The sequence below is a fragment of the Eretmochelys imbricata genome, chromosome 3, assembly GCF_965152235.1.
Source record: "Eretmochelys imbricata isolate rEreImb1 chromosome 3, rEreImb1.hap1, whole genome shotgun sequence".
Taxonomy (NCBI): domain Eukaryota; kingdom Metazoa; phylum Chordata; order Testudines; family Cheloniidae; genus Eretmochelys; species Eretmochelys imbricata.
The window spans coordinates 204295380-204311521 of NC_135574.1; the positions used below are offsets into that span (position 1 = coordinate 204295380).

The 16142-nt window shown below is 43.6% G+C and overlaps 1 protein-coding gene across 1 annotated transcript in view; it reads left to right on the top strand.

Annotated features, from left to right (window-relative positions):
- Window positions 1-1807: 1807 nt before the first annotated feature.
- NAPB (NSF attachment protein beta) overlaps window positions 1808-16142 on the top strand; it is a 36145-nt gene continuing 21810 nt past the window's right edge. Inside the window, exon 1 of the mRNA XM_077814120.1 lies at window positions 1808-1905. Within this exon, the coding sequence (XP_077670246.1) occupies window positions 1808-1905 (98 nt within the window). The remainder of the gene's footprint in view (window positions 1906-16142) is intronic.

Consider the following 16142-nt stretch of genomic DNA (forward strand, 5'->3'; position numbering starts at 1 on the left):
TTTTCTTGTAAAACCATGTTCTTTCATAGATATGTCTCTTAATACCTTCACTGTATAACTTTACTAAGTGTTGATTGCAGGTATTGCAGGACACTAGGACATTCTAGGGTGAAAGCCTAAAACTAGATCTGGTTGGAAAATGGAATTTCAGTTCTGTGGGAAATTCTGACATTTTGAAGTTTGTTTTTGTTCAAAATGTCAAAATTTTCCACAAAATGTAAATTCCAAAAAATGTCGATTTGAAAACACTGAAAAGCTTTGTTTCAGTACTGTCAAATTGTTTCACTTTGATAAGATAAAAACATTTCATTCTGATAGTGTCAAAACATTATATTAAATTATAATATTAAATATCAGACACACAGTGACAGTGTCACACTGACAAAAATCACACACTGACACCATTGTGCGTGCACACACACACTGACATCATCACACACACTCACTCTGACACCATCACATACAGACACAATTACACACACACACACTGACAGTATCATACAGGGACATAATCAGACACATTGACACAATCACACACTGACACCATCACACACACACACACACACACACACTGACAGTATCACACAGGGATATAATCACACACACACACTGAGACAATCACACACATACACACTGACAGTATCACACAGGGACATAATCAGACACAATCACACACTGACACCATCACACACACACACACACACACACACTCTGACAGTATCACACAGGGATATAATCACACACACACACACACTGACAGTATCACACAGGGATATAATCACACACACACACACACTGACAGTATCACACAGGGATATAATCACACACAATCACACACTGACACCATCACACACACACACACACACACACACTCTGACAGTATCACACAGGGATATAATCACACACACACACACACTGACAGTATCACACAGGGATATAATCACACACACACACACTGACAGTATCACACAGGGATATAATCACACACACACACTGAGACAATCACACACATACACACTGACAGTATCACACAGGGACATAATCAGACACAATCACACACTGACACCATCACACACACACACATACACACTCTGACAGTATCACACAGGGATATAATCACACACACACACACACTGACAGTATCACACAGGGATATAATCAGACACATTGACACAATCACACACTGACACCATCACACACACACACACACACTCTGACAGTATCACACAAGGATATAATCAGACACATTGACACAATCACACACTGACACCATCACACACACACACACACACTCTGACAGTATCACACAGGGATATAATCAGACACATTGACACAATCACACACTGACAGTATCACACAGGGACATAATCAGACACTTTGACACAATCGCACACTGACAGTATCACACAGAGATATAATCACACACACGCACACACGGAGACAGTCACACACTGACACCATTATACACCCCTCCCCCTAACACCACCACCACCCAGAGACCGTCACATATGCACGCAGTCATACACACACGCTGGTTGTTACACGCGCACGCACACTCACACCGTCCTCACACACTGACACCGTCACACCCACAGTCACATGCTCAGTGACGGCACCTCTCTCTCTCTCTCGCACACGCAGCCCAGCCCCCGCCGCAGCCTGCGCTCCCCCCCGCCTACATCTCCCGACGCCGCTCAGCTCGGCTCGGCTCGGCTCTCCCCCGGCGTGAGGCGGCGCGGGGCGGCGCGGGGCGGGCGAGCGGCGGCAGGGCCGGGCCGGGCCCGCGCATCCCCTCAGAGCCGGCGCCATGGACAGCAGCGGCAAGGAGCGCGAGGCCGTGCAGCTCATGGCCGAGGCCGAGAAGCGGGTCAAGTCCTCGCACTCCTTCCTCAGGGGGCTCTTCGGGTGAGCGCGGGGCGGGGCGGGGCGGGGGGGGGGGTCGCTCTCTGTCTGTCTGTCTGTGTCTCGGGGGGGGGCGCTTGGACGTGCGCGGCGGGGACGTGTGGTGACAGGTGTGAGCACTAGGCTCGTGCGCAGACATTAGCGAGGCATATGACTCGCGTGTGTGTGTGTGTGAGAGAGAGATGTACAATATTTACGTGTTTCAGAGGAGCAGCCCTGTCAGTCTGTATTGGCAAAAAGAACAGGAGGACTTGTGGCACCTTAGAGACTAACCCATTTATTTGAGCATGAGCTTTCGTGATGCATCCCACGAAGTGAGCTGTAGCTCAGGAAAGCTCGTGCTCAAATAAATGGGTTAGTCTCTAAGGTGCCACAAGTCCTCCTTTTCTTTTTGCGAATATTTACGTGCACACCCACACGCCTCCTTCACAATCGGCTGCCTTGGTGCCCTCCTGGAGCTGCCTCTCCAGTAAGTGTGCACCCTGGTGAGTCACACGCGGCGGTATTGGTGCCACCCTAGAGGTGCCTCTCTTAATTGTGCCCTGTTCCTGCGTGCACCCTGGTAATTCACAGGCGGCTTTATTCCTGCCACCCTACAGGTATTGATCGATAACCTAAGGATTGCCCATGGTGTCCTTACACAGACGGTACGCAGGAAAATCCCTCTACTTCCCTCCCAGGCCTGCCATGGGGGAAAAAGCTTCCTTCCCTCTGCTGTGTTGCTACTAGGAGGGAAGGGGACGAGAACAAAACGTTGCCTTTAGCTCCTTGTTCCCTGGCTGTATCTGTATAATTCCCCCCCCCCCCCCCCCCCGTCTCTTATATGTCGTCATGCCTTGTACGGATGCAAAAGTTCCAGTGCTTTGTACATGATGACGGTACGTGTCAAAGCCGGGTGTGGAGTGGGATCACTGAGCCCTCTGCAGTGATGAAAGCTTTTGATGGGTGAGATGGGGTTGTGGGGAAACATCCTGCATTTACCCCTCTTTCTCTTTCTTTCAAAGTTGTTGCTTAGCAGACATCATTTATGTTAAGAAATCACCATAGTGATTAGTTGCTTCGGAAGGAAGTAGCATTTTTAGCCCATAATCCAGGTTTCTTTACAGTGAGGAGACTTGCTTTTGATAATTCTCTAGTGGCAGTGGAGGTGGCTGCTCTGCGTTATTGGAGCTTTACAATGGAGAATGATGATTTCTCCTCTTCTGCCCCTCTAATATCATCATCTGATATGCCACACAGCAGCTAATGCATCATTACAGTCATAATAATAACTCCTGACTTTTAACCAGTACTTTAAAGGTATTTTATGTGTGTCTGTCAATTTTCGAATCTCTCTCCTTTCTGGAGAGACATAATCTGATGCTGAAATTGTCATATTTCTAGAATAAAGGTTGGTAAGGTTTGTAAACAGCATTGATCAGAAGATCAGTTAATTACCTAGCGTGTATCTAATCCCATTAGGCTGTTAGTTCAAATATGAATGATTCTGGTATCCTTCCTACAGAAGGCTAAGGGGATTGGAACCACATTGCTGCTACTGCTATGACGGAGGTTTCTTTAATGTTATGAAGTGAGTCTGTTATTTAGGAAACAAGGAATTGAAAGTTAATTTCCCTCTTTCACAGAGGAAAAATGTTCTCTGCTGTGAGCAGTGGGGAAGGCCTGCTAGTCTGTTGGAACAAAAATAATGTTTCACTTGATTATATCCATACGAAAATGTTAATCCCCTAAATTAAATATAATTTCTTCTGCGCTGAGCAAGATTTAACTCTTAATGTGTTTACTCTGAGATCATGGTACAAGGCAAGGCCTTTAGTGAGTTTTTTCCTGTTTGCTTTAATGAATTATTTTATGGGTAGCATTAGTCAAAGGCAGTAACCTACTTTTAAATTAACATGTACATTGATTCCAACAGCTTGAATCTTGCCTTTGTAAGGGCTAGTTTATATGCAGAGTTAAACTTAAGGTGTGATTTCTATACTGATTTTTATTAACCTGGTGCAAAAAGAGCTTATTTTGATTTAGCTTAATTCCGTTATTAACAGGTTGAAGCTAAACTGAAATGAGTAGCTCTTAAACCAAAATAAGAATGTCCAAACAGGGGTTTGCACCATTTTTACTAAATCAGCTTAACTAAACTGCTGAAAGTTTGTATGTAGACAAGGCCTAAGTATTTGTTCGTTTGGCCTCTCAATCAAACAAATTTCATGTGAGGAATTTTATTCAAGATTTGAAGTTTAAATATTGCGTATGTCTATATTTCATCAGACTAACAGAGTATAGTCCAGACCAGTAACATATATACTTGGTGCTTTAAAAGGGCCAGTCTCACAAAGCTTACAATAGTTATGAGCCAAATCAGCTGGGAGGAAGAATTTAATCAGAAAAATGTGAATGATAATTGGGAATTGTTCAACTAGATGCCCCAAAAGCCACAATTGAGGAAGAAGGTTGTATTGGTTAAAAAACTGACCTGGTTTAGAGGGTAAGTGAACGCCACAGTATATAGCAAGTGGAAGGAAGGGGAAGTTGATAATAATGAATATAAATCTGAACCTAGGAATTGTAGAATATTGGTAAAGGAAGCAAAGGGATTCGGGAAGAAATCTGTGGCATCAGACTTAAGGACAATAAGGAGGAGGTTTTTCTAAGTCTGTTAGGAACAAAACAAATTCTAACAGTGGTATTGGTCCATTGCTAGTTGGAAATGGTAGAAATATAAGTAATTAAAGCAGAAATGGTAGAAGTTTTCAATAAATATTTCTGTTCTGTATTTGGGGAGTAAAACAAATAATGAAGTCCTATTATATGATGTTGATAACACTTTTTCCATTCCTCTAGTATCTCAGGCGGGTGTTAAACAGCAACTTCTAAACTCCGACATTTTAAAATCAGCAGGTCCAGATAACTTGCATCCAAGAGTTTTAAAAGATCTTGCTGGACCATTAATGTTGATTTTTCAATATGTTTTGAAACACTAAGGAAGTTCTACAAGACCGAAAGAAAACTAATACTGCGCTGATATTTTAAAAGGGTGAGTGGGGTGACAGGTAATTATAGGCCTATTAGTCGGACACCGATGCTGGGGAAGATAATAGAGTGGCTGATATGGGATTCAACTAATAAAAAATTAAATGAAGTGATATAATTAATGCCAATAGACACTGATGTATGGAAAATAGATCCTGTCATGCTAACTTGATATATTTTTTGATGAGATTAAAAATTTGGTTAATAAATGTAATAGCGTTGATGTAATGTACTTAGGCTTCTGTAAGATGTTTGACTTGATATCAAATGACATTTTGATTAAAAAATAAACTAGAATGATATAAAATTAACATGACACACATTAAAGGGATTAAAAGCTGGCTAACTGATAAATCTCAAAATTTAATTATAAGTGGGGAATCATTGAGAGGGTCAGTTTCTAGGAGGGTCCTGCCGGGATCGGTACTTGGCCTTATGCTATTTAACCTTTTTATCAGTGACCTAGAAGAAAACATAAAATCATCATTGATAACGTTTGCAGATGATACACAAATTGGGGGAGTGGTAAATAGTGAAGGGGCCAGGTCACTGATACAGAGCAATCTGGGTTACTTGCTAAACTGGGTGCAAGCAAACAATATGCATTTTAATACAACTACATGTAAATGTATACATCTAGGAACAAAGACTATAGGCCATACATAGAGGATGGGGATTCTATCCTTTATTCCTGGGGGAATTCCGCACCACTGTGTATGCATAATTAATGTGCCACGCATAATTATTTTCCCTGCAGAAAATAACTTCTGTGGGAAAGTTGCTACAGTTATGCTTTTTGGCCACCAGGGGCTGCTGTGGCGCTAGAGCAGAGCGGTGGCTCCAGGGCGAGCCCCAGCTGCGGTTACCTTCTTCACAGCGCCGGTGGGGCCAGGTCAGGAGACAGAAGATATGGGGAGACGGACAGCGTGGGGCATATGGGGCTGCTAGGGGGTCACAGGCTGGGGTTCATAAGGGCTAGTGGGGAGGACAGATGGGCAGGGGCTGAATGGGAGTGGAGGCGCAGGGCGACATCGGGGTGGGAGAGGGGGTGCTGGGACATATGATGGAAGGGGGTTGCTGAGTCGGGGCACAGAGACATATGGGGGCAGGGGGAGGAGGTGCAGAGGTGGATGGGGGAGGGGGCTTCCTGAAAGGGTGCAGGGACTCATGGGGACAGGAGGAGGGGGTGCAGGGCCACATGGGGGTGGCTGAGTGGGGGTGTAGGGCCACATGGGGATGAGGGGAGTGGGTGTATGAGTGGGGAAGGAGGGACACATGGGGTGAGGGGGTGCAAGGACACATGGGGTTACAGGGACACATGGGGACTGGGGTAGATATGCCTGACTGAATGGGAGAGGCTAGGGGTCAGTCAGGGTCTGGATGGGGGAGGCTCCCTAACAATCCCTCCCCACCCACCCAAAAAACCTGTTCCATACTTTTCCCACCCACACCCAAAACCCTCCAAGTTCATACCCAGGCTCCTTCCTAGTAATTACTTCCCTCTCCCTTAGCTCCTCCTTTACTCCTGACTCCCCCAAGCCTTTGTACTTCTTCTGAGGGGGTGCGGAAAGTACTTTTTCTGTATCATAGTTTAAATGAATTATTACTCAGAGTTCTATATTAATATGCCTAGTAAGGAATCTGTCAAAAAACATTTCCTGAATCTTTTTTGTTGTCTGTATTGTTACAGACATACTTGCTGACAGATATTTTTAAATAAATTACCAGAATAATTGAAACTGGTGTGACTATATTGTGTTATTTTGAGAAATAAAATAGCAGATTTTTGCAGAATATTTTTAATTTTTTGGTGCAGAAATCGGCCCGGAGTAATCCGTGGAAGCAGTGATTCTGAAAAAGATTTTGGGGTCATGGTGGATAAACCGCTGACCATGAGCTCCCAGTGCAATGCTGTGGCCAAAAGGGCTAATGTGATTGTTCGGTGCACAAACAGCAAATCTTGAGTGTCGTAAAGAAGCTATTTTGCCTCTGCATTTGGCACTGATGTGGCTGCTGCTGGAATACTGTGTCCAGTTCTGGTGCCACAGTTCAAGTAGAAAGTTAATAAATTGGAGAGGATTCAGAGAAGAGCCACGAGAAATGATTAAAAGATTAGAAAACATGCCTTATAGTGATAGACTTAAGGAGCTCAATCTGTTTAGCTTAAGAAAGAGAAGGTTAAGGGATGACTTGATCCCAATCTATAAATACCTATATGCGGAACAGATATTTGACATTGGCTCTTCAGTCTAGCCGAGAAAGGTACAACATGATCCAATGGTGGGAAGTTGAAACTAGACAAATGCAGAATAGAAATAAGGCATACATTTTTAACAGTGAGAGGAATTAACCATTGGGACAACTGAGCAAGGGTCATGGTGGATTCTCTATCATGAACAATTTTTAAATCGAGACTGGATTTTTTTTTTTCCTAAAAGATCTTCTCTAGGAATTATTCTGGGGAAGTTCGATGGCCTGTGTTATACAGGAGACCAGACTAGATGATCACATTGGTCCCTTCTGGCCTTGTTGAATCTGTGTTTGTTGATCTTACCAGATACTTTGGCTTAAAACTTCGTCTATATTTTAATTTTTTTTAAATGACTCTGTATACTGCGTGCATCCGCAAGTAAGTTTTTTTTTTTTTTTTTTTTTAACTTTTGGGCTCCTTGAGAAGAAAGCATTTTTACCTGTCCCTTATACTGTCTGCAGCAATATCCCTGTTTTTCTACCCTTTCTTCCTCCTTTCCTCTCACTCTTCTCCCCGCTGCCCCAATTGTTTTAATTACATTTCAGTTGTTTATAAACTGCAAGAAAGGGTTTCTAAAAAAATAAAAGTTATTTAAGGGGTAGCCCGGAAAATTTAAAGGAAAATTGGAAGTCTTTGTGGAGTACTATTCTTTCTCCAGTGCAGTTACCTTTTTAGGGCCTGATCCTGCCTTCCCTTATGCACACAAGTACGCCTGCTTAATGGGAACTACATGTATAAGTAAGGGAATCATGGAAATTTAGAGCTGGAAGGGACATTGAGAAGTCATCAAGTCCAGCCCTTTGTGCTGAGGTAGGATAAAGTAAGCATAGTCCTGAACCATGCCTGACAGATGTCTGTTCAGCCCGATCTTAAAAATTTCCAATGATGGAAATTCCACAACCTGCCTTGGAAACCTATTCCAAAACGTAACAGCCTGCATAGTTTGAAAGTTCTTGCTCATATCTGATCTAAATCTCCCTTGCTTTAGATTAAGCACATTACTTCTCATCCTACCTTCAGTGGACTTGGAGAACAGTTGATCCACCATCCTCTTTATTACAGCCCTTAACATATTTGAAGATTTATCAACTCCCCCTTCAGTTGTCTTTTCTCAAAACTAAACTGTAGGGCCTAATCCAAAGCCCATTGAAGTCAGTGGGGTGGGGTGTGGGGTTGAGTTCAGTAAGGTTTGGGTCAGGCCCAGAGTCCGGAAAACATTTTAATGTACCAAGAACAGACGGTCAAAATAGCAACATTTTTGTATGAAGCCTTGTTCTGTGAAAGGATCAATTTTTTTCAGCAAGAGATAATATAAGAGGGTCTTATTCATTCAAGATACAAATTGTGCTGAAAAATCTTCTTTTCCAGTTGAGGGGCCCCGGCCCTGTAATTGGATCCTTGAGGGGTTAAAGGTCTCCCTGTGTGGATTCAGTTTCAGGGTCTGAACCCATTTCTTTGGTGGTATGTCACTGGTGACAGTTAAACAAAGGCCTTTCTGAAGAGCATTACTAGTCATAAGAAAAATCTGAATGACTGGATCTTGCTTCATTACGTGTCTCTAGTGAACCACAACCGCTTTCCGTGTTGTTTAATTTTCACTTTTAATCCTTCTACAGTAAGTGTTTAAGAAGCAAAAGACTTGATGGTGAAATCCTGGCCCCACTGAAGTCAATGACAGTTTTAAGCCCAGTGTGTTTAAGGTTTATAAAGAGGAAAATACTCCACAGTAGCTTATGGGGCCATAAAAGCACTAATTTATATTTGTATTATTCAAGTCGAGAATCTAGCCAGAGTCAACAAAGAGTAGAAACAGGAATTAGTATTAACTAGTGGCATGACATTTTCATTCAAGATGGTTGCCTTTCATCAACTTTTTCCTTATCGAGCTAGCATGCTAAAAACAACAGTGTAACTGTAACACGGGCAACGGCAAGTGGTGGCCTGGCCTAGCTGCCCCGATTAAAAGCCCATGGAGCCTGGGCGGGTTTGTAATCATGTCAGCTAGTCTGGGCTACCGCTTGCTGCTGCCTGTCCTACTGCAGCTACAATACTGTTTAGTGTGAGCTAGTGTGAGCATGTCAACTCGAGCTGGGAACCACATCTCCGGTTCCAAGTGCAGATGTAGCCATAGTTACAGTCCTATACGAGTGAAGATGACACAGCTCGCTACACATACAGAGGTGTCGACTCCACGGGGGCTCCGGCCCTGGAGCACCCACGGGGAAAAAAATAGTGGGTGCTCGGTACCCACTGGCAGCCCTGCGGGTCAGCATCGCCCCCCTCCCCCAGCGCCTCCCGCCCGCCGCGGCCCTGCTGATCGGCTCTTCCCCCCAGCCCAGAGCCTCTTGCCTGCCACAATCAGCTGTTCCACAGCATGCAGGAGGCACTGGGAGGAGGGGGCGGAGCAGGGGCAGGAAGAGGCAAGGGGAGGAGGCGGAAAGAGGTGGGGTGGGGCTGGAAAGAGGCAGGGTGGTGGCTTGGTGGAGGGGGAAGGGAAAGTGGAAGGGGTGTGGACAGGGCCTGGGGCAGAGTGGGGGCGAGGAGAGGCAGGGTGGGGATGGGGATTGGGGGAGGGTGTGGGGGTGGAGTGGGGCGGGGCCTGGGGCAGAGCGGGGGTCGAGCACCCCCTGGGATCTGAGTAAATTGGCGCTATGTACACATTTATACATAAAGTTAGCATAAATCAATATAAAACTCTTTTTCTATTAAACAGTTATTCTTTAAAAAGCGCAGTTATATGTATTTTACATGAAACTTGTACTGCCAATTAAAAACATGGATTTTCTGATGATATCCCTGAAAGAAAATATTGAGATTCAGAAATTAAGATTAAAAAAGTCCATGAGTCAGAGTGAATATTGTTGTGATGAAATATGCATTATTTATACTTGATGAGAATAATATGCATGTGTGTATTATGTGGGCAGTGTAAGAATTATGATATCTTTATTCATTTCCTTGTTTTTAAGTCCTTAAGTTTCATAAATAATGTAGTAGGTAATTACGGTGTTGTCACTTAGGAACTTAAATGGTGTTTGTTTATTTATTTATTTATTTTTAAGTTTTGGTAATTATTTTCCTGCATCATTTCTACCCCTTCTTGTCAACTGTTGAGAATAGCCCACTTCCACCTTAATTGAATTGGCTTGTTAGCACAGACCCCCCACTTGGTAAGGCAACTCCCATCTTTTCATATGCTGTGTATTTATACCTTTCTACTGTATTTTCCACTCCGTGCATCTGGGTTTTAGCCCTTGAAAGCTTATGCCCAAATAAATTTGTTAGTCTCCAAGGTGCCACAAGGGCTCCTCGTTGTTTTTGCTGGTACAGACTAACACAGCTACCACTCTGAAACCTTTCTGCTCATGTTGCTCAATGCCTACAGGTATTTGTCCAAGCAAGGCTAATTTTTTTCCATCACTCTTCTCCTGCAACCCCATTTAGTTAAGGAAGAACTTGGCTCATATTAAATAGGAAAAGTTCTCCTGCAATAGATGTTTTGGTCCAAATTATTTTCTTTATTCCGGATTTACATGTGTTGTATTCACACAATTGCCATTGACTTCACAGGACTTATTATAGAGGGAATGGGTAGCCACCTCTATATTTAGGTTTTCAGGATTTGCACTGGTGCAGTTGAGAAAAGAATATGAGCCTTTGTGTTAAGCCTTTTCAACATATCAGTGTTATCTACACAGAGATGACAATTTATGTTTAGATGCTGCCATTGTAATAAAAATGCCGCAAATTAATCATGGGGTAGAAAAGAGAATGCCAAAGATATGGCTTATCAGAAATTGAGTGTTTGTTAACTAGTTGGACAGGTCTGTTTAATAATAGTATGCACTTACAAAGAGCTTTTATTCTTTGAGATAGTAAGGTTCATATATCTGCTAATGAGGCTTCAGCCTTCCTGTAGCTTTGGGGGAAGAATTCAGACACAATTTTTTCCTTTTCTCCAGCATAGTAAAGTCCTGTAGATAGGTAGGGAGTGAAAACGATTTAGTTTAACATATAACTGAGATTGAAATGGTTATACATATAGACTACTTTCTGATTTAGTAAGTCACTGTAGCTTGCAAAGTTATCCTCCTGAAACAGTGCCCAAAGAGGCTTGCACGTAATTTCAGAAGTATCCTGTGAGGGAATGCATGGAGAACCAGAGGGCCACCTTGAAGATATTTTTCTTCAGTGTATGGTTTAAGGGTAAGCATATGTACGTCTTCCTCTACTTAAGTAACATACGCATTTTACAAATGGGTAAACTGAAACAAAGTCACTTGCATGACTTCATCCAGGAGGTGACACTGGGTCAATGACATAGCTGGAGATAGAGGTCACGATTCCACAAGGTACATAAGACCATACCTAACTTAAAGCATGTGAGTTGCCCTGTTGAAACTTAATTTGGGACCTGAAGTCTTGGCTCACAGTCCTCTAAACCAATGTCCCTTAAATTGTCCTTAGAGTTTAGAGAACCATAATCTACTTCCAGTCTTTACACAAAGCTCACATTGGTGTTTGATGGGTCTGGCCGTTAGTGTTAGCAAAGTAAAAGATAATATTGAAAACAATTGGTGTAATGATACTGGAAAAACTAACACTTTATTTAATTATAGCTTGTGCTACAATAGCTACACCAGTGAAGTGTACTTCAGACCTCTGTTTATTTTCTGTTTGCTTATTCAGAATTTTTGAGTTCACAGGAGACCAGGTTAAAGGGGCATCTTAAGCATTCAATGTCAGATAGCTGCATGTAGGTTTCAGAACCAGATCTACATTAATAATTAGCAAGCTTCACAGCATAAAACACTTACCGTGATAAACACTACTAGAACATTGATTCCACGGTTTGGAATGTCAATTTGTACTTTGGCTTGCTTGGATTCTTTCCTTGGGGAGTATCTTGTGTGTTTCACAGTTGCCAATTTGAGTGGGAGTTAGACTGAGTTTCACTTTTGGGGTTTATATTTCAGTGCTTGGTCTTCTGTGCGGGTGCAGAACTTCTTCTTCAGTTTGGGATTTTTTTCTTTCCCTCTTATTCCACACCTAAAGTTAGAACAGGCGAATGTCCTCAACACGCTGAGAAAAAGACTAGAATTCTCCTCCATACAATGTGTCTGACAAGATTCTCTATAAAATGTAGTGCACCATGACCAGTCAGTTATAAAACATGATTCTAAATGAGGTTGTAGCAGTTCTTGGATGCTTTGGGAAGCTCTTTGTAACTTTAGTGGTTATAAGTAATTACGGACTCAGTCTTGTAGGGGTATAGAAGAGGGTTGTGAGAGAGTGGTGCTGAGCTGTAGGTAGTGCTGCTGATCAGAGTGCTTTGTTAATCGCTCTCCAGTGAGAGAAAGTAGCTGAGGGGGATCTGCAGTCTGGTGAGCCTACAAGAACGTTTGCAGTCACTGGATTGTGCTTTAAACACCGAATCCTGGCTTTACCTCTGACCTTTCTTCCCACCCTCCCAATCCCCATCCAATCACGCCTACGTCCTCTCTTCTCCTATTCAGCAGGGCTGTGTGCAGTGCAAGGCATACTGAAAGCAGCCTTTCTGCACAGGTCCTGTGCAGATGGTGAGTGCTGGGCATTAACACTTCTGGTTTTCTGCGCTTCCTGCAGTGCTCATCAGCCTGCAGGATCAACCTCGGAAAGGCCACTAAAGTTGTGTCTGTCCAGCCCAGGTAGACAGACTTGCATTTGCAGGGCTCGAGTTAGCATGCTTAAAGTAGGAGTGTGGATGTTGTGGCACAGAGCTGGAGCTTGGGCTCTCAAGCTGACAGGGTTGGCTGGGCTTGAGACCCTGAGCTGTGAAGAGAGTGGTCTCTTTGGATGGGCTGTTACCGGCAGGAGAGTGAGTTTGTGTGGCGGGGGGGCGGAGGGTGAGAAAACCTGGATTTGTGCTGGAAATGGCCCAACTTAATGATCACTTTAGATAAGCTATTACCAGCAGGAGAGTGAGTTTGTGTGTGTATGGGGGTGGGGGGGTGAGAAAACCCGGATTTGTGCTGGAAATGGCCCACCTTGATTATCATGCACATTGTAGGGAGAGTGGTCACTTTGGATGAGCTATTACCAGCAGGAGAGTGAGTTTGTGTGTGTGGTTTTTGGAGGGGGGTGAGGGAGTGAGAGAACCTGGATTTGTGCTGGAAATGACCCACCTTGATTATCATACACATTGTGAAGAGAGTGGTCACTTTGGATGGGCTGTTACCAGCAGGAGAGTGAGTTTGTGTGGGGGGGGGGCGGAGGGTGAGAAAACCTGGATTTGTGCTGGAAATGGCCCAACTTGATGATCACTTTAGATAAGCTATTACCAGCAGGACAGTGGGGTGGGAGGGGGTATTGTTTCATGGTCTCTGTGTGTATATAATGTCTACTGCAGTTTCCACGGTATGCATCTGATGAAGTGAGCTGTAGCTCACGAAAGCTCATGCTCAGATAAATTGGTTAGTCTCTAAGGTGCCACAAGTCCTCCTTTTCTTTGAGCTGTAACAGCCGTTCTATGACTTTTAGTGTACTAGCTTGAGCCCCACTAGTTCAAGTCTGTCTGCCTGGCCTGGGGAGCTCGCTCCTAGCTGCAGTGTAGCTATTCCCTAAATTACAGTCCTGCAGCTCCCCAGCCAGTCATTCACCTAGGATTTTACAGCAGGAGAGCAGATGAATTGGACTAGTATGCAGATAAGTAACTGTAGCTGTTTTTTTATGAAAGGGTGTGAATTTCCTAATATTAAATGCCTTAGGCATGCAGTACTCTTTGAGATTCTGGCATCTTGCAAAGGTAGATTTCTACTCATTGTGTTGTGTTTTCTATTTATTAGTGTCTTAAGTTGATTCTCAATGAATGGACATCAAAATTACTCCATTTAAGTGGTCCTCTGGTCATTATAGCACAATCTATCTCTCTACCTAATTTTGTGGTCCCTATCATTATCATATCTGGATTTTATTCTCACAACTCCCCTGTGAGGTAGGGACAGCATTATTCAGTTTTTACAGATGAGGGAATGGAGGGGCAGACTCGATTAAATGGCTTGCTCAAGGCTGCATGAGTTTTTCAGGTAAGGGTGCAAGAACAACACATCTTGGCTTGCCTTTTCAGAAATGTGTTTTCATCTACTCTCTAGCGCCACGAAGCAGGACCAGATGCATTAGTGCTGGAATTAGAGGTGTGGGGGGTGCTGCAGCAGCCCCTGACTTAAGGTGGTTTCCATTATATACAGGGTTTATAGTTTGGTTCAATGGCTCTCAGCACCCCCACTATAAAAATTGTTCCAGCGCCCCTGACCAGATGAGATTTATTTCCCCTCTTCTAGGAAAACCTGGGTTAGTTTGCCTCATGCCAGTTTCAGCCTGTGAATCTACCTAACGGGCAAGGTTGGGAAGTCACTTTCATCTGTGCAAAGTAGGTATTAAAATATTTTCATTTTGATCTGATGCCGTCCCTCCTCTCTCCCACACACGCCACGCCTCTTGCGCTGTCCCTGCTGTCCTGAATTACAGAGCATAGGCAAATCTTTATATTTTGGGGGTTCACTCCAAAATTCTTTTATCTTTTCCTTTCTCCCTTGTTTTAAGGCCTTTATCTTAGAAACATCAGGCCTTTGAAGGGTTCCTGGCTTCACCACGTGCAGCAGCTCCCTTCCTAGCCAAAGCCCCAAGATGGCAGAGAGCCCTAAAGGAAGGTTAAAACCAGAAGATGCTTCCTCTGTTCAATTTCTCCCCAGTCCTGCTTAGAGAGGAAATTTCGCAGCTTCTGTTCTAAGGATAGTCTCTCTCCCCCTGGACAAAGGCATCCATCCACTTGGCTACTTCAACTCCTCTGGCAGTAACATAACAGCTACAAACAGCACAGCTTCCCCTGTGTTCCTAACAGAGCAGCTCCAGAGGGGAGTAGGCAGAATTCAGTTCCAGTGTGAGACTCCAGCAGGGCCCAGAGGCTGGTTCCAGCCTCCAGCCAGGCCTTTACCACTTGTTCCAGCAATCCCTGCAGCCTTGGCCACACACTCTGGGCCCAGGGTCACCTCTTCAACCAGTCCCTGCGGCTTTTAATTGTTGTCCTTATTCCTTGTAAAGTAGAACCTCAGAGTTACGAACTGATCGGTCAACCACATACCGCATTTGGAACCGGAAGTATGTAATCAGGCAGCAGCAGACACCTCAAAAGCAAATACAGTACAGTGTTAAATGTAAACTACTAAAAAAAAAAGAGAAAGCAGAATTTTTGTTCTGCATCGTAAAGATTCAAAGTTGTATTAAGTCAATGTTCAGGTGTAAACTTTTGAAAGAACCACCAGAACGTTTTGTTCCGAGTTACGAACATTTCAGAGTTACAACCAACCTCCTTTTCTGAGGTGTTTATAAGTCTGAGGTTCTACTGTATATTATTGTTAAACAAGATTGACAAACAGTAGTGACTTTGACCTCATGCTGTTTTCTCTTTGGAGTGAAAACTTTCAGTATGTTGTTGTCGTTGATTACAACTAGGCCAATGCTGGTGAGGAAAAAAATCTGCAAGCATTTGCTTGAATTTAAACAGACTAAGGCCCAGGAATGGGAGTTAGGTGCCTAAATACTTTCTGAGAACCTGGGCCTGTTTTGGACCTTTCTGGTACTGCTTCATGTTCCCTTGCCAGCAACATCCTAGTAATCCAGATTTTATTCACACCAGTCCTTGAGGAAGGAAAATCGGAAGCTCTTACACTTGAGTGTTTGTGTTGGAAATGGTACTTTTTATAGGGGTTGGAACTTTGCATGACACAACAGGGGAACAGGCTTCCCAAAACCCTAACACAGTGGCAATTAATTGAACAAAACAAGGATCTGACTAGACTGTGCGTATAACCGATGGGATGAGCTGCCCATTTAGGTAACAAAGTTTGGAAGGACCAGGTCATCGGAACAAATCAGAACATAAAATTCAAAACTCTGTTCTTGGGTTTTAGCCCACCCCCAA